Below are 19990 nucleotides of genomic sequence, written 5' to 3' on the forward strand. Positions count from 1 at the left end.
GTGTGTACAAGAATTTCTTTATCAAAGCTAAAATTACCTTTTGTTATGTCCCCTTGTTCTACACCCGCTGTTTAACTTAAAATAATATTCTGGATTTACTATTTCCATTCCATTAACAGTCTTATAAGATCACCTGTCCAGTGCCTCCCTTTCCAGGCTGAAAAGGCCCATGTTTTACTTCAGAACTCAGACCCCCGACACTGGGGATTAGCCTGGTGGCTCTTCCGTGCACTGCCTCTGGCACTTAAATATCTCTCTTGTCTGTTAGCGACCAGAACTGGACGCAGTATTCAAGTTGCAGCCTGACCAGAGCACTATAAAGTTTGATCACTTCCTCCTCTTGGCTTGTGTTCTATTTTATAGACTATGTAGATCAGCATCCTATTGGCTTTGTTGATTGTTGCCCTGCACTGGTTGGACAAGTCTGCTGAGACTCTAGAGCTCTTTCAGCTTCATTCCATTCATAGAGTGCGTTCGTCACCCATATTTTTCTTGTGTACAGCACTTTGCATTTGTCTGCATTAAACTTCATCTACTGTTGTTCTGCCCACTTGGGTACTTTGTCCAACTCATTCTGTAATTTCTGAGTTGTTTCCACCAAATCTACGGAGATTCCTAGTTTGGTATCATCTGCAAATTGGACCACTTTGCACTGAATTTATGAATCCAAGCAGTTTACATAAGTTAGGAACAATAGGGGTCCCAACACCGAGCCCTGAGGCAGCCCACTCAGTACTCCCCCATCCCCCTCCCCCCCCACTCAGACATAAACCCTGTAATAAGATCTCATTGCCTCCTACCCTGCGGCCTGTTTCTTATCCATTCCCAAGGTTTATCCTGAATGCTTTGAGTTTAACTAAAAGTTTTTCATGTGGAACTTGGTCAAAAGCCTTTTGGAAATCAAGATACACTACTGCATTGTGCTTTCCATAGTCCACTTGGGTTGTTTGGGGATTTTTTTGCTCAGATGGCTTTAAAGGATTTTGTTGGGACACAGGAGTTTTATCAAGTAATACTCATGCGTGAAACTTGTTGCATTGAAATATCCAAAAATGCTTCACACAATGAATCACTTTTTAAGTATGACTTATTATTTAGCGTCAGCTATGCCCCACAGAATGGAAGTGAGATAAATTATCTGTTTGTTTTTGGTGGTCTTGCATGAGCGAAGAATGTTGATCAGAACAATGGAACACTATAAATCCTCAATGTCCATCAGAACATGAAGATGACTCTATCCCCCCTTTAGACTCAGCATTAGATCATAGAATCATACAGCACAGGAGACCATTGGGCCCATCGTGCCCATGCTGGCTCTTTGAAAAAGCTATCCAATGAGTCCCACTCCCCCTGCCCTTTTCCCATAGCCCTGCAATTTTTTTCCGTTCAGTACACACCCAATTCCATGATCCGAGATCCATGCTGGACGTAACTTGGAAGCACTTGACGCTGACATTGTGTGTCCAGTGTGAAAAATCATCCTGCAAGCCTTGATGACGCTTTTTTAATTTTATTGGGTTTTTATTTTCAGTAGACAGCTTAAAACCCTTTTTGTTTCAAAATTCTCTTGGATTTTATAACAAAGCAGTATAAGTTTAAAGAACATGCTCTGGAGCTATCAACATTCTTGCTTTCTAATATAAACCAAGGACACTGGCTGCCGGTCACAAGAGAGTCTGTAGAAATTCGTCCTTGAAACGTGCGGTGTGTACAAAATGCCTTTCCATTGAGGTCACCGATTCAATTTAAACTCACATTTGTATGTGTGTTACCAGGTGACACACATGCTGTGTATCTCGCTGTAATCTGTGAGGAATTTGTTTGGAAGTGGGCGTAAACAGCCAGATTTCAGACTACAATCGAATGATTTTCAGTCGTTCACAAGGGTACTGAGGGATTCAGACAGATATTTGAGCAACTACACTTCAAAAGTATTTCTTTGGCGACAAAGCGCATTGGGACGTCCTGCAATTGCGAAAGGCCCCCATATCGATACAAGTTTGTTACTTCTTTTCCTCCTTTCTCTCACTGCACCGCATTCACTTTCCTTTCTCGTGACCGTTTTCTTCCTTTTTTGCTTATTGTTGGGTGAAAATCCCCATCCCGGAGCCTCCTCCCGGTGGGAGGGGAGAAGAGTCGAGGCCAGGGATTATTGCAGCAACGCCAACAGATAGTGGGCACGCAGTGTGGGAAGCATGTTTCTCAGCCCGCCAAGGTTAACACAAAACCAGAAGATAAAAGGATGAAAGGGAAACCATTCAACCATCGTTTGCAGTGGAGAAGGAGCCAGTTGTTTGAACCGCTGTTCCAAGAACCTATTTAACCCCCAATATTTTTAAGAGTATATCCCCTAACCTGCTCACTTCGGATTTTTACACTGTTTTGCCTTTTATTTTTAAAAAAAATCAGCATTCACTACACTAGGTGGTACATCTGTTGTATAAATTCTCAATTCTGGAGTACATGAGACAATGCTGTTAATATCTTGGCCAATATTACATCTTACACAGAAACAGGCCATTCAGCCCAACTGGTCCATACCATTGTATCTGCTCCACATGAGCCTCCTCCCACTCTTCTTTATCTAAGCTATCAGCATAACCTTCTATTCCTTTCTACCTCGTGTTTACCTAGGTTCCCCTTAAATGCATCTGTAGTTCCTGATCTAGTGCAATCAACTTTCAGCTTCTGCTTTATGCATGTCCATCTATTTTTAATACCCAAATCAGGTCTTGTTCATTTTTTATTTCCCTCGTGAGAATAATCTCACTTTCTAAATACAGCAACCCAAGTATAGAATCACTCAGTTTACTTTGCTAATTATTGCCTCGCTCTGTGCAAGTTGTTTCAAGGCTACTTCAAATAGCGCACCTAGATTCTTTCTCTTTCACCGTCTAATGAAGGTCATAATCTTCATTGTGCAGCCATTTTTGCACTTGTAGCTTTCCATATTCATCACTTTAAATTTGTTGATGTTGATTTGCATTTAATAGTGATCTCCCAGCTGCTAAATTGGTCTAATTCCCTCTGAGAAGATTAAGTCAAATTTATTCAACCAATTTTGAATCCTTGCAAAATGTGGATTTTCTTTCTTCTTGTCCATTATTTATGAAGATTCTTGATAATGGAGACCACTGGAAACACATCTCTTCACTATTGCTCAGCTTAATTAATTTTCTTCTGTATCTGATTCATGTCTTCCATTGTAATGCCAGTTTTTAAAAAATCACATCTGCCATTTTTCCCTTGATCCGCAAGACTTTTAAGAGAGGTTTTTTTTTGGAAATTCAGTATCAACTTCTCTGCCCTTGTCCAGTAACACTGTGACACCCTCAGAAAATCTCAATAAGTTTCTTAACTCCCTTCCCTGAGTTCCTGCTGTGGTCATCTTCAACTCCATTGATGGTACGCCACAGCATTCTTAGAATTAGGACTTCACTACTCCAATAACTGTTCGATTTGCTGGTTTGTAATCCCAATTCATGTCTCTTGGGCCCTCTAGCAGCCCAATTTCTAACAAACTACAGAAGATTTTGGTGCAGCTCTCCCTTCATTTCTTTTAATACTCTCAGTAGTGTGCTATCATTTGGAACTTTTAAGCGCACTATATTTTTCCTACCGAAGAGTAAGAGGATAAGTGTTTGAATGTTGAGTACTTAACCCAAAATTGCTTTGTGTCGAATTTTCTCCCAGGGCTGCCTCCATTGCATTGTACAGTTAATTCACGTGCTGTGTGTGGAAAAACAACAAACCGTGGCACTCAGATCATAAATCTTGCTTGAAGCTTGTCTGCTTCCTAACATTTATGCCTCTTTTTTTTTATATAAATGCTGAGCCTCCACCAAATTTTGCAGTGTTTTAGCAAAAGTGTCAAATTTTTCTCCCAAAACTCGGTAAAGACTGAGTTTGAAAATGTAAATCCTTCTCCTTTTAAGAGCCCCATTTCTTTATCCATACTTCTACAAATCTAACTGAAGAATGAATTCTTATCCTTTCCTGCACCTGCAGCAATTTGTTATTCTAAGTTTCTTTCCTGTGCCCAATTTTACGGATAGTAATTCCCAGAGTTTTTTTCAATATTCTTTCTCGTCGAACCACTCTAGTTTTAAATTACAGTGGACCCTTTTGTTTTGTTTGACTTGGGAACATGCCAAGCAATGAGGTACAATGAGGGTTGCATTATAATTGAGTGTCTCCAGAAAATGTACCACAGCATCTGCAATTCACTAAAGATTACTTCAGTGGTAGCATTAACAGTTTTATTTTAGCTAGAATGGGTTGGATGTAACTATTCCCTTACACTTGCTTTAACCCTCATTTAATCAACTGGACCTGTGATACCTTGTAATTAGTCTCCTAATTAATCTTGTCTTTTACTCTCTCCAGTCTTGGTATTCTGGTACTCCCTACATCCTTCGATCTTCCCTTTCTCCCACATTCTAATGGCTTTTAAAACCCAGGCTCGGCGACACTTAATTATTACTTCTTGATTTATCTTGTCTTCCCTTTAATTCTTCTAATCTTGATAGTGTCTAATGCTATGGGGCCTTGGCTCTTCTCCTGGACTTCTCAATGAGAAATGCATGGATCTCACTGGCCATCAGCATAACCACAACAGTCAGTCATCAAAAATAGCCACCCAGAGTTAAATATAGCCACGCACATCAGTACAGCTGCATTTATTCAACACAACGTTTAGTCAAATTTTGCACATTCAGAAAAGACAGATTATGCAGGAATTAATGAAGTGTAACAATATAAAACTAACTGTAAAATTGTACGGGGCCTGAGAGAAGGCATGGATATTGGAGTTTGCTTCCTTAAAATTGATTTTGTTATTGAAGGCTGGAAGTGAGTGTGTCGTTTTTTAAAACAAGACAGACATTATATTGTAATATGATTACAAAGACAAGCAAGAAGGAAGCAGAGCAGTGTTGCTGAATTTTTGGTCGTGTGCCTCTCACTCGTATTCTTGCGCACTCATGCTCTTTATTTTTCTTTTCCTTTCTTTCTTTCTTTTCTTACTTTCCCTTCCCTTTCTCCCACCCCACCCCAGTCAGAGAGGGTTCATCACCGACTGGCTTGGATGTCAGTCTGGTCCTTCATCACCATCAGTGGTTGGTCCAACGCATCTTTTCCCAACTCTGACCGTGTGTGTGTGTGTGTGTGTTTGTGTTTGTGTGTGTGTATACACAACGAGGAGAGACAAATTCACACGAAATACTTGGAAGGGAAAGGTCTGGCACAATCTGTTTCAGTCCCACTCTTCACCAAACATCTAATGGTTATTAGCATTTAATCTAATTCTAAACTTAGTTCGATTTTAAGAGATGTCGGACTATACAGGTTCCTTTTGCTAACATGGATTCTGTGCAGCCCTATTCATGACCTTGAAAGTGTTCATTATAAAAATAAGTGTACTTGGAAGCAATTTCAAGGCTGTAATCTGTCTGTATTTAGACGATCGTTCTAAACCACTTGAAGTTCATGAGCCCCAAATCCATTATTCTGTCGATATAATATATAATTTTTCCAGCGATGAATGTCATCTTGTACTCAGCTTGAATGCAAAGTTTCAGCTTGGGTTTTCAATGTGTGTGATCACTTTCTTCTGTTTCTCATTTTAGGATGAATCTTAAAATTGTTCAAGAATTAGGTGACCGGGCAGCTCAAGGCCGAGCTTATGGTAACCTAGGCAACACGCATTACCTTTTAGGAAACTATAACGACGCCATTGCATTTCACAAAGAGGTAAAGATCGGTCGTTGCTCGCGACGTAGGGGCTCCACGTTGCCGTGACTTGAAATGACGTTTTGTTTTGAAAATGAAAAGTCTTTCTAATTACATGCTGCTGTCAGGCAGCCTCAAAGGATGGGTTGAGAAAGAAGTAGAACATACACTCCGCCCTCCTAATAACACGATCCTCAAGGGGCAAGCATTTCTGGTGCTGTGGTAAGATGCATTGTAGGGTGTGGTGCAGAAGACAGCATTAAATGTGACTGGGGAACAGAAAGGAGCATGGATCCTTGTCTTTATGAGAGCGTCTGTTTGACACCACTGTATCAGCCAATGAATTGCAGCCGGGGCAGGACTTACAGCAAACAGTCTATTTTACAGCAAACAAAGTCTATTTACTCAGCAGAGTCTATTTAAACAGCAAACAGTCTACAGAGTCTATTTAAAAAGAGTCCCTACGAACTACAGCAAACAGAACTCATGAGCGAAACTGCAGCAACATCTCCCGATAAAAGCACGGTATTTTCTCCAGCAAAATGCAGTGAGTGGCGGATAATTACGTAATACAAGTTATGTACATAAAATCAATCACTTACAGCAGTACGGTCTCTCGGCATGATTGACGGGGGAATTACCCAATTAATCCCATTCTGGCCTGGAATAGTGGTGTCACTATATGCAGCCTGCCTTCATAGCACCACACCACCTGAGGAAGGAGGAAGCCTCCGAAAGCTTGTGGGATTAAAAATAAAATTGTTGGACTATAACTTGGTGTTGTAAAATTGTTTACAATTGGCACAGGGACCTTGAGGAGGGTGAAGAAAGATACTTTTACCCTCTGCTAAAATCTACAAAAACAATGGGGAAGGATTTTATATTTTCACTGATGTTCTCTGCTCACACTGTTATAAGTTGTGTGCAGATTGTATTTGTATATGGTCACATTTTGAACATTTGGTGATTATCATTTTGTATGGTGTTTTTTCTCCCTTTTTGTCCCCACACCAGTCTGATCTTGCCGGACGGGTTCTAATATGGACAGGCAGTATCATTCTTCTTTGAAATTGTGCTTGAGTTCTTTCTAATGAACCAAGGAAGAACTTTGGAGCTTTCAAGACACATCATATGCAGCACTGTTCAGCCTCTACGAATAAACCACATCTTAATGATAAGGCAACATCTCTAAAGTATATACGCAAACTGATATGAGACATTGTTTACTGAAGTAAGGGGACATCTATGAACACTTATAGAATCATACAGCCCAGAAGGAGGCCATTTGGTCCATCGTGCCTGTGCCAGCTCTTTGAAAGAGCTATCCAATTGGTCCTACTCCCCTGCTCTTTTCCCATACCCCTACAGTTCTTTTCCTTTTCAAGTATTTATCCAATTCCCGTTGGAAAGTTACTGTTGAATCTGCTTCCACCGCCCTTCCAGGCAGTGCATTCCAGTTCATGACAGCTCGCTGCGTAAAAAAAATTCTCCTCATCTCCCCTCTGCTTCTTTTGCCAATTATGTTAAATCTGAGTCCTCTATTTACCGACCCTCATCCAGCACCATTTCATGGAAGCCTGATTTCAGGCCTGCGCTAGTAACGATTTCCAGCCGTCCGATGGAAGATGTCCGAGACTGATTCAGCATTGGGGACCCCTTCGCTGCCCCCCCACCCACACCAGCTATGGGGAGGTGTTGAGTAATGCAACTGATATCAGAAATTCAGTGGAGTGGCAGGATCATATCCTCATCCCATCTCTCCAACAAAATTTATATTTCAAAAGGTTGCACTTTTTTAATCCTGCCATGTTACAGAAATTAGGCAGGAGAATAACTTGTTCAGGCGAGATTGAGACCCCACTAATTAAACTTGCAATTTGAGAGCCAAGGTTGGATGGAAATTGGCAATTTATGCAAATATTTTCAATTAAGGAGGATTTTTAATGTTTGGATCGAAGATAATGAGGGGCAAACAGTGGACGTCTGTAATTAATGGCTATATATCTAGTGTTAATGTGTTTTTCCCAAGTATTTGGAGCTATTAGCATATTTTAAGATTCTGTGGCAAGCTAATATATCAGCAGATGTGTGGAGGCAGATTTTTCCTGAGCTGGATGTGCTTGTCGGAGACCATCTTCTCTAGGGGGCGCTGATGTCAAGTAGGTAATTCAACAAATGTCGTTCTTAAAAAAAATGTCACAGTCGCACAATAAAATGAAGGCACTGGCCTACTAGAAAACACTTGTGCAAATGCTCAATTAAAAAAAAAACAATTAGCAAATGATGGAAAATACTTCGCCAAAAGGAAACAGAGCAAAAAGTTGTGACTAATGCAAGAGATACTGAAATATCTAATGCATCAGTTTCCAGTGGATGTGACTTAACTTTTGAATTTTTTTTTTCCCCCAGCGTCTTTCAATAGCAAAAGAATTTGGGGACAAAGCAGCTGAGAGAAGGGCTTACAGCAACTTGGGAAACGCACACATATTTCTGGGGAAGTTTGATGTGGCTGCTGAATATTACAAGTAAGATTTCTTCGCTTGGTTCATAGGAAAATAGGAACAGGAGGAGACCATTCAGCCCCTTCAGCCTGTTCCACCATTCAGTTAGATCATGGCTGATCTGTATCTTAACTCCATTTACCCGCCGTGGTTCCGTAACCATTAATATCCTTGCCGAACAAAAATCTATCAATCTCAATTTTGAAATTTTCAATTGACCCCCCAGCCTCAACAGAGTGTTCGAGATTTCCACTACCCCTTTGTGTGAAGAAGTGTTTCCTGACATCACCGCTGAAGGGTCCAGCTCCAGTTTTAAGGTTATGCCCCCTTTGTCTGGACTCCCCAACCTGAGGAAATAGTTTCTCTCTATCTACCCCATCAACTCCTTTAATCATTTTAATCACCTCCATTAGATCACCCCTTAGTCTTCTATACGCAAGGGAATACAAGCCGAGTCCGTGCATCCTCATAATTAACCCTTTTAGCCTTGTTTAACCTGTTCAACAGAGACGAGTGTTTTAAATCCTGTGGGTATTCCTGAGAAGAACGGTAAATGGAACTATACATGGTGGGGGTTACACATGTAGGAAAGACCTTGTGGCTCGTTAGTGAGCAGTAGCAAGATGCATTTCTATAAAGTCTTCAACCTAGCTAAACATACAAGGCAGTTCACAAATGGGCATTAGGTGCCTGAGGGCAGAGGTCGGTTAGGGGGAGGTGGCTAAAGGTTCTGTCGAAGAGGTTGGTTTCAAGGAGGCTTTTGAAAAGGTGGAGGGAAATGGCAACGCAAAGGGGATTAGGGAAGGAATTCCACAGTGCAAAATGGCTGAAGGCTCTACCCTCGACGATGGAGCGGAGGGAGGGGGTAACATGCAGTTGGATGATGGAGCGTTCAGGAATGTAGCGCTGGAGGTGGTTGCGAAGGTAGAGAGGTGGGTGAGGCTGTGGATAGATGAGGGATGAGGAAATCTATGGGCTGGGAGATGGGGAGGGGAGCGGGATTTTATGGGAGTAAGTTGAGGGCGGCAGTGTTGTGAGTGAGTTTGGGTTTTTAAGTCCCTTGGTGTCACAGGAACTGAGCAGGAGAATTACCAATGTCGCTGAGATTGAGACTACACTCATTTTAAATATGCAGGTGTCAATCAATTAAAAGAGCCAAGATTGTACAGAAGTTACTGACTTAAGCAAATATTTTCAATTATGAAGTTTTTTTTAATGTGTGGAAAGAAGATAATGAGGGGGTCAACGTGGAGAATGTTGGAAAAGTCAAGTCTGGAGGCATCTAGGCGTGCATGAGGGTTTCTGCAACAGCAGGAGAACAATAGGGGCAGAGACCAGCGATGTGTTGGAGGTGGAAGTAGGCAGTGTTATTGATGGACCGAATGTGGGGTATGAACTTCAGCTCGGAGTCAAACAGGACCCAGAGGCTGCAACGCTCCAGAGTTGAGTCTGAGTGGGCAACCAGGGAGGGGGAGGGTATCAGCACCAGGGCTTGGAATTTCGATTGGGAGTGACTGCCGAGGATGTTAAGCTGCAAGAAATTCTGGTTGATCCAAAACTGGATGTCGGAGCAGGCAATTGAACAGCTTGGCAACAGCCATAGAATCAAGGGCCAAGAACAAATGGAATATTGCCGTGTGGACCATAGTGTGTTCTGTTTTATTGAACAGGTTAAATGGCACCAGTTTAGCCATGTGGACACTTGACATGCAGTTAGACTCACTTTATAATGTCGTGAAACTGTCATAATCGTTTGATTAATACAACATAACAAAGTGTTGCCCAATGGGCATTCTAGTCTAGAAATTACCGTTGTCAGTATTATTGGATGAACTTTTAACGTGTTTGTACAATATTTCTTTGTCCACTATTTTAATATAAACGTTAATTCTTGATCATTTGGAATCACCAATGATCTTGGTAAAAAGAATAACTGCAAATGTTGGTAATCTGAAATACAAGCAGGGAATACACAGTGGCTCGGTCTGTATCTGAGAACAGAAAAGACCGGCTGACACAGGTGAAAGCTTTCTTCAGAATTGGTTCTGGATCTCAATTCAAGATGTGAACCCATTTTCAGAAGCTGAAGGACCTTATTTACAACATTTTCTGTTTTTATTTTTGATGTCATTTAATTATTACTGTCTAACTGAGGCCAGTTAACAGCGAGGTGTGAGCTGTGGCTCAGTGGGTAGCACTCCTCGTGCATGAGTCAGAAGGTCGTGGGTTCAAGTCCCACTCCAGAGAATTGAGCACAAAACCTAGGCTGATACTCCAGTGCCGTACTGAGGGAGTGCTGCACTTTCGGAGGTGCCGTCTTTCGGATGAGACATTAAACAGACACCCTGTCTGCCCTATCAGGCAGTTGAAAAAGATCCCATTTCAAAGAAGAGCAGGGGAGTTCTCCCCGGTGTCCTGGCCAATATTTATCCCTCAACCAACATCACTAAAACGATTATCTGGTCATTTATTTCATTGATATTTGTGGGAGCTTGCTGTGCACAAATTGGCTGCCGCGTTTCCCACATTACAACAGTGACTACACTACAAAAGTATGTCATTGGCTGTAAAGCTCTTTGGGACGTCCTGAGGTCATGAAAGGTCCTATATAAATGCAAGTCTTTCAGTTGCAGTTACTGCCACCCTGGTTGAGGTCTGCTAGCTCAGTATAGAGCAGGGATGAAAGCCAGAGACCTCCCTAGTCTGTTTGGCTCAATACCATGCCAGTCAGTGCATTTACTTATTCAGCTATCGGGAGTGACCAGGTGACTTTTCAGAACTGAAATTGTGACTATCCATAATGCAGCAATAATAAATAGAAACTAAATGCAAGGGAGGCTATCAATGGCCTTGTTTCTACTTGGAAGAAATAATTCAGAGTTCACTTACTGCTTGCAGTGGTTGTGAATTCTGCACAGTTTCACATTTGTGAAATCAAGGTGCGAGTGTAGGATTATATTTTCGTTCTGAAGTGCAGTGCTTTCTCACTCTGCCCTTCTCGTTGCAGATTTCACCGTTACATTATTAAATTACAAATGGGTTTCAGAATTTGCTTCTGAATTCTGAAACCCAGGTCTGACGAAAGGTCTCCGACCTGAAACGTTAACTCTGTTCCTTTCTCCACAGACGCTGCCTCACTTGCTGAGCTTCTCCAGCATTTTCTGTTTTTATTTCAGAATTCACTTCATTGCTCCATATATTAGTGCAGGCTGAAACACAGATTTTTCACATAGTTACCTCTAACACATTTTGTAGTTATAGTTTCATCGAGGATTTGTGAGGATGCCCCTTCTCCGCCCTCCCCCATCATAATTCAAAGAGAATCGACCAGAAAAAATTACGAAGAATTTTTTTAAAAAACAAGAAAACAAAACAATTCATTAGTGTCAGGTTAAAAAGCTGTTTTTTTAGCTGTGAACAATTCCCGTTTTCCCATAAGATGTAAAACCGCAGCTGCTTCCCAGAAGGTGATCATGAGGGTTAATGACCACATCATAATCATAAGTAAGATCATTAAACGGGCTCCCATCTCTGTACTGTGCCAAGCCGTCATTGTATTGGAATGAGCGATGACCTGCAACAGACTCCAAGCCATGTGTTCGTCTTTGTGTCACATGGTCAACTCCAGACGAATGCACATCAGTTATGTGCCCAGAATTAAAATTCCTGCCCTTTGTATAGAATTCCAGTGCAGCAACACCCGTCCCCTTCATTCCCACTGTACGAATTCCAAAGGACCAAAACCTGGTCTCCACTAATGAGAATTCTTAACATAGACCTGTGACATTAAGCTCTTTCGATGGTTTTCGTTGATAAATTCACCACCCAGTGTCAAACTGCACTAAGAAGTTCCCAAGTTTGATTCCTGATCACCATAGAGTCTTACAGCACAGAAGGAGGCCATTCGGCCCATTGTGCATGTGTCTGCTCTTTGAAAGAGCTACCAATTAGTCCCACTCCCCTGCTTTTACCCCATAACCCTGCAAATGTTTCCTTTTTAAGTATATATCCATCTTCGCTTTTGAAAGCTACTATTGAATCTACTTCCACCACCCTTTCAGGCAGCGCATTCCAAGATAGCCCCAGTCTCAGCTTGAGCACCAGTAGGGCACTACAATTGGCTCCAGTGCCCCCTGGGCTAGGAAAGGGAAGCCTACTGACACTCAACTGTCGAGGCTCGCAAGTGAAGAGCGGCCACTTGGACAAAGTGGCAGAGGGTGCCTAAAGCCTGGGGAACCATATCCAAAGTCGAGTCATTGTTTCAGAAGAGCAGGGGAGAAAAAGGAAGCAATGACAAAAAAAAATTGAATACAAGACTGTGACCCAGGTGTGAAATGAACTGCAGTCACCTGGCAAGAAATTCTCCCTGCACTAAATAGTCCGTCAGTCCTATATTTAAAAAGAGAATTAGAATAAGTCCAAGGAACTACAGACCAGTTAGTTTAACGTTGGTGGTGAGTAAAGATTCCATTATCTTTCCCAAAGATGCAATAGAAAGACATCTAGAGAATGAAAATATAATAAAGAATAGTCAGCACGGATTACAGAAGGGAAAGTCTTGCTTGTCCAACTCTATTGAATTCTTTGAAGAAGTAACAAAGAGTAGACAAGGGTAATGTAGTAGATGTAATATATTTGGATTTTCAAAAGGCCTTCGACAAGGTACCGCATTGAAGACTCATGGCTAAGGTCAGAGCGTGTGAAGCCAGGGGACAGGTAGCAGAATGGATAGCAAGCTGGCTACAAAACAGAAAACAGGGAGTAGAGGTTAAGGGTAGCTACTCAGACTGGCAAAAGGTGGGAAGTGGTGTTCCACAGGGATCAGTGCTGAGACCAATGTTGTTCACAATTTACTTCAACGATTTGGATTCAGGAATCAGAAGTACAATTTCAAAAGCTGCAGACGACACCAAATTGGGGGGTGTAGTTAATACAAAGGAAGAATGCATCGAAATGCAAGAGAACATTAATATACTTGTGGACTGGGCAGGTAATTGGCAAATGAATTTCAATATAGATAAGTGTGAGGTGGTGCATTTTGGTAGGAAGAATAAAGAGGCCACATACTGCCTGGATAATAATCTCATCGGGATAGAGGAGCAAATGCTTCTGGGGTACAGATAAACAAATCACTAAACCTGCGTCACTACTTTAATAAGGCCATAAAAAAGGCAAATCAAGCACTAGGGTTCATTTCTAGAGGGATAGCACTGAAAAGCAAAGAATTAATGTTAAACTTGTGCACAGTTCTGGTCTCCATATTATAGAAAGGATATAGAGGCATTGGAGAGGGTGCAAAAAAGATTCAGTTGGATGATACCAGAACTGAGAGGATATCCTTATCAGGAAAGGCTGAACAGACTGGGGCTCTTTTCCCTAGAAAAGAAAAGGCTGAGGGGTGACTTGATAGAGGTCTTTAAGATAATAGGGTAGATATAGAGAAAATGCTTCCACTTGTGGGGCAGTCCAAAACTAGAGGTCATAAATATAAGATAGTCACTAATAAATCCAATAGGGAATTCAGGAGAAACTTCTTTACCCAAAGAGTGGTAAGAATGTGGAACTCGTTACCACAAGGTGTAGTGAGGTGAATAGCACAGTTGCATTTAAGGGGAAGCTAGATAAACATGAGGGAGAAAGGAATAGAAGGATATCCTGATAGGGTTAGATGAAGTAGGGAGGGGGGAGGCTCGTGTGGAGCATAAACGCCTACGTAGACCAGTTGGGCCAAATGGCCTGTGTCTGTGCTGTAGTTTTGATGCAACTCGATGTAAGTGTCACCTGGAACTCATTTTCTTCACCTGATTTATTTTTGTGTAAAACATTTGACTTTGAGGAGTTTATTGGAACAAATTGTCAGGGGTACAGTTAAATGAGCTATGGTGCAAATTGTGCCAATTAGCTGTGTTTTTTTAAAATCCTGATCCAGGTGTTAATTTTTCCTGACAAACTAAACATATATTTATAAGGGATGTACTTTGCTTGTTCTATAACACGCTAGAAAGAAAGGCAGACTTGCATTTCTATAGCGCCTTCCACAACCTCAGGAATCCCAAAGTGCCAATTAAGTACTTCTTGAGGTGTAGCCATTGTTGTAATGTAGGAAATGTGGCAGCCAATTTTGGCACAGTGAGATCCCACAAACAGCAATGTGATAATGACCAGATAATCTGTTTTAGGTGGTGGTTGAGAGGTAAATACTGGCCAAGGCACTGGAGAGAACTCCCCTGCTCTTCTTTGAATAGTGCCATTGGGATTTTTTACGTCCACCTGAGTGGGCAGATGGGGCCTCTGTTTAATGTCTCATCTGAAAGACAGCACCTCTGACAGTGCAGCACTCCTTTGGTGCTGCTCAGAAGTGTCAGCCTAGATTATGTGCTCCAGAGTCTGGAGCGCGGCTTGAACCCACAACCTTATGACTTGGAGGCAAGAGGGCTACCGCTGAGCCACGGCTGACACAAATCATTTGTCGTGTAGCTAAATGAACATAAAACAATTTACTGCTTACTGAAGAGAACATTTCTGTTCCAAGAATGTTAGGGACCCTGTTTCAAACTCACTGCTGACGTACGCAGTCTCAAGCTGTTTCCAGTCGTGTCCAAATTACATTGCCCCGTTCATCACTGGACACCTGCTTAAAGAAACGGATAATTGTATTTAGCAGAATCATCACACTGATCTTTTGACTTTTTGTTTCTTGTTTGCAATCAAAAAAATTAAAATCATCGGCACTGAAATTGCGTGAGTGGATTGACCGTGTCTTCCTCCCGCTCTGAACAGCCACAGCCTTAATGACGAGTAACCAATGTGAGCTTACAACTATCGCATGTATCTTTGCATTGACTTGCTAGTGGTCTATCCAGCCACAGTTTCAACGCTCAGTTTCTTCAGGGATTAAACACCAATACTGTTCGTCAATTAATTGAAGAACTGCATTGGTGTTTAATCCACATTTGACATTCGGTTTCGTTCTGAGGAGACAGAAAAGTATTGATTTCGTTTAAACCACCGAACCCTAAAGGAGAATTAGGTGCAGGGGAAAAAAATTTGATAACCCGTCCCTCCCACGTGGCACTTCTTTTGTATATTGATTGGCTTGGATGAGCTCCATGTTTAAATTGACATGGGTGATTATTTAATAAGGTACAGTAATTACTTTTTTTGTTCTCATTCTCTCTAACTGCGTAGCAGTTGCTCTCAACAAGCCAGAGGCTATGTTCGTGACGGTACTCCCAGGTCAGGTATTCCACAGCAAGCAGCATTGTGCTGCTTCCTTAACTTTGCCCCAGCCATGTATCTCAGGCCCAACTTCAGAAGAGTACCCCCCTATTGCACCTAGGGTTGCCAACCCTCCAGGATTGTCCTGGAGTCTCCACGAGTTAAAGATTAATCTCTTGGACACTCCAGTGAATAACCCAGGAGAAAAATCATAGGGCCATTAAAAAAAATTGTGTGTTACTAAACACTATCGTTTATTAGTTATAAAAAAAATTGGAGATGGGAAAAAAGGCTGTTTGACTGGGTGAGGCTGTTGGAGGTAGGAAGTCATGTGATGAAACCTCCAGGAATGCATCCAACCAGAGTTGGCAACCCTAATTGTACCAGTGTCATATCTCTATTTCCTGTATCTGTGCTCTCTGAGAGTGAGATTGCCAATTCGAGCCAAATTAGCAAGGCTCTGATAATTTCTTCCAGTGCAAAATGCCTGCCTTATTTTTCTAGAATGTTAAAAGGAATTGCAGAATGTGAACATTGCTCAAAGATTATTATGGCTGGATTAAATATTTGGGGATGTGCATATTTGATCGTATGCCATAAATAGTTAGAAAAATATCCAGCTCTTTCAACATTTGAGTGTTTTTCCTCGGTGGCCCTGTATAAAAGAAAACAGCCTGGAACATGAGCCAAGAGTTCCAGGACAAATATTGAGGAAATTGGTCATTTTAAGGTAATTGGCAAAAGAACCAGAGGCGAGATGAAGAGAATTTTTTTTTTACACAGTGTGTTATGATCTGGAATGCGTTGCCTGAAAGGGAAGCAGATTCAATAGTAACTTTGAAAAGGGAATTGGATAAATACTTGAAAAAGAAAAATTTGCAGGGCTAAGGGGAAAGGGCAGGGGAATGGGACTAATTGGTAGCTCTTCCAAAGATCCGGCACAGGCACAATGGGCCGAATGGCCTCCTTCTATGCTGTATCATTCTATGATTCTATGAAAATTGGATACTCGACCTGAAAAGCTTCATTGCGAGCAAATGGTGTCTCAGTCACGTCTCTGTTAAATTGAACTTTGTGACTGATGTTTGCAGTCGGACGCTTTTAGAATTGAGTTAACTTGCGTGATGGTGGATGGGCTTCATTGAGCTTGCAATTCAGGAATCAGAAATAACACAGGATATATTTGATCAAAAAGGAACACCTTTGAATGCTGTACATCAGAAAGAAAGAAAGTTTTGCATTTATATAGCGCCTTTCACGAACATAGGATGTCCCAAAGCGCTTTACAGCCAATGAAGTACTTTTGAAGTATAGTCACTGTTGTAATGTAGGAAACATAGCAGTTAATTTGCGCACAGCAAGATCCCACAAACAGCCATGAGATAATGACCAGATAATCTGTGTTAGGTGGTAGTGGTTGAGAGATAAATATTGGCCAGGAAGCTGGTGAGAACTCCCCTGCCCTTCAATGAAATAGTGCCATGGGATCTTTAACACCCACCTGAGAGAGCAGGCGGGGCATCGGTTTAACATCTCATCCGAAAGACGGCACCTCTGACAGCGCAGCACTCCCTCAGTACTGCACTGGAGTGACAGCCTGGATTATGTGCTCAAGTCTCTGGAGTGGGACTTGAACTGTAAATTGCCAAAGGGAATTGTGCTTGAACAGGGAACATACGTTCAACGTCTTCCTTATACACTGGGAGTGACTGCAACGGTAGTTTTACACTGGCACTGGCCAGGCATGTAGCTGTTAATCTGTATTTAACAGTAGATCCACTCCGTTCTCGCAGTTCATGGACTTTTCATAAGAGTTGGATCTTCAGTTCAAATTACACAGTAGCAGTTTGCAGCTGTTGAGCTGGTTTGTAATTGTGAAAGGCTGTGTCCTTGTCGAAGAAGCTTTCTTCTATTTTGGGATTGATCAATGGGTACACAGTGTTCTGAGACACGTATGGTTCAACCTTTAAATTACAGCTCTTGAAATCAGGTTGTCTGCAAGTAACACCTGGCTGGACTACTGACATTGAAAGTCGGTGGTTCTGACCAGCAACGGTTGACTCAACATTAACTTACTCCTAACCCTCAGGCTTTAAGATTTGTCCCTTTTATGTTGGAAAGTGAGATTCTCTGCAACTCCTGTCAGTTTGTGTGTTTAATCTCTAGACTTTTCTCAAATCGATTTTTTAAAACTGATATATAATTTACCCCTTCAGACCTGAAGGCTATTGATTTTTGTTTACAAATTGTTCTGGTTCATGCCCACTCAACCCAGTCCCTCAACCCTATTTCCAGGTGTGGTGCAGTGATGGACCTGGTGGTGAGCTTGTTCTGCCCATTGTCCATGTGCTGCTCCGAGAAACTGATTCCATGGTGTAAATTGAAAATTTCAAAACTGCGATTGACAGATTTTTGTTAGGCAAGGGTATTAAGAATTACAGAACCAAGGCGGGTGATTGGAGTGAAGTTACACATCAGCCATGATCTAATTGAATGGCAGAACAGGCTCGAGGAGCTTAATAGCCAACTCCCTGTTCCTATGTAAATGTGTGTAAACTCCGAGTCACCAATTCTTTGGCCCAGAAATCAATCTGCCTAGAACTTTTAAGAAAAGTAACTTTTGATTTCTAGTTAACCGTAGAAGTGCAGCCTTGACTCCTGTGGGCCTCCAATGGTAGCAATTACAGCAGACTAGCTTTTTAAACGGCAACTCTGTCTGGTTTGAAAAATAGCTAATTTCAATAATTTGCTCACAAAACAAAATTCACAGTGAGATAATTTAGAGTAAATGTGACTCTGATGGGGAGCTGCAGCTATTTGGTTAGAAGGAGTCTTGTTTCTGCAGTGTGTTTTGGGGAGGATGGATCTCACTAGATAACGTAAACATAGACATCATTGTGGACTAAATAAGATTTGCTCTTGTTGAAAATGGGGCCTAAGGAAGAAATTGCATTTTTATAGCAGCTTTCACATCCTCAGGATGTCCCAAAGTGCTTCACACTCAATGAATCACCTTTGAAGTGTAGTTAGTGATATGCTTTAGGCAGACAATTTACACACAACCAGGTCCCAAAATAGCAATAAGTCCCATGACCGAGCAAATAGAGTTTCTGACATAAGCAAACATTTGGTTTAGACACAAAATACAGACCAGACGGCAGTTTTAGTTGCATCCACAGGACTGGAAAACCTCATGATTATCATAAATGAGGAAGAAATTGATGTATGGATAAATTGTATGTCTGGGAATGATTCATAAAATGGGAGTTGTAGTTGATGAGATCAAAAATTGCCACTTGCAAGTCAAAGATGAAGTGGAAATGAGGCAAGTCTCTGCATAATAGATTCAGACTTTGGCACTAGCTGTTTTATGGTATTTAGTAATGAAGCTTAGTGTCTTGGGATATTAGATGAATAACTTGCTGACTGAATTGCTAAGAGATGACTTAGATGGTTTGCAAACAGAGAAAATGATTACAGATTAGCAAAGACTGTTGTGTGTTCTTCAGTAGGAGGATCAAAAACTGAGAAGGTCATAGTTAGCCGGTGTTCGGGATGATATTTGGGCCAAGAGGCTTTATTTCATGGAAGCAATGGGAGTTATATTGGATAACCTCCGAAACCGCTGCCTGGTGATTGCTATGATTGTTGCGTGCAGCCAGCCCTACCTGTGCTGTTGAGTGGCTGCTCACCAGCAGGAGGCCCAGATATTGCGAGTAGCCAGCACCACTTAAAGGTAGCCTACACCTCTTAAAGGGAAGGTGCATTGAGGCTGCAGGAAGTGATGGAAGTCAATTGGGAATTAATCTGTGCTGCATGGTGATGATGGGACCTCTGGAATTTTTAACGAGCAACAACCGGGCTGCACAATGTTTGCAGGACTCTGATATTTGCAAAATATAAGATACGGGTCCTCACGGAGTCTGAGCGGAGATCAGACATCGCACGTGTAAAACACAGATGCAGGTCCCGCCCCTATGTTTACAAACTGTTGGGTTATTTTAAAACATTGAATAAAGGTTGCGCACTATTAAATCCCACATCCTGCAATCTGCAGGCCAGACCCCACCAATCTGCCGATCTGAGTTTGTACCAGGCCTGCAAGAGAGCGTGCACCAAGGCTCCCTGATGATGCACCAGAGGCCTTGGTGCAAGAGGTGGACAGAAGGAGGGGCATCCTATATCCCCATTGGTTTTAAGCGGAGGTCGTTCTTTTTCACAGAGGAAAAGGCCGCATCTTTCCCAGAGTGCTCATGTGTGCCCGCTAGTGGCCAGTTAGAGAATAACATTGAGAGGTCTGGGAGCTGGTTGTTGCCTTCCTTCGCACTGGTGATAATACAGGGTGCTGGGAGACAGAAAGAAGGGAGCAGTGAATAAAATATATCAAAACAGTTTACAGCAAACCACTCCAGCTGGTTAAAACTGCTTATTATTTGCAATTGATGAAAATTCAATATGACTGGGGAATTGCTATTTAGAGTGACCTCCGCTTAAAACCGATGCAGCTTCCTCCTGCTGCTGGCAAGATGAAGAACAGGAAA

The 19990-nt window shown here is 41.9% G+C and overlaps 1 protein-coding gene across 1 annotated transcript in view; it reads left to right on the plus strand.

Moving 5' to 3' along the window:
• Positions 1-19990, plus strand: part of gpsm1b (G protein signaling modulator 1b) — a 228485-nt gene that overhangs the window by 75648 nt on the left and 132847 nt on the right. Inside the window, 2 exon segments of the mRNA XM_067969883.1 lie at positions 5628-5751; positions 8140-8255. Coding sequence (XP_067825984.1) covers positions 5628-5751; positions 8140-8255 — 240 coding nt within the window.

This window comes from Heptranchias perlo, chromosome 31, assembly GCF_035084215.1.
Source record: "Heptranchias perlo isolate sHepPer1 chromosome 31, sHepPer1.hap1, whole genome shotgun sequence".
Classification (NCBI taxonomy): Eukaryota; Metazoa; Chordata; class Chondrichthyes; order Hexanchiformes; family Hexanchidae; genus Heptranchias; species Heptranchias perlo.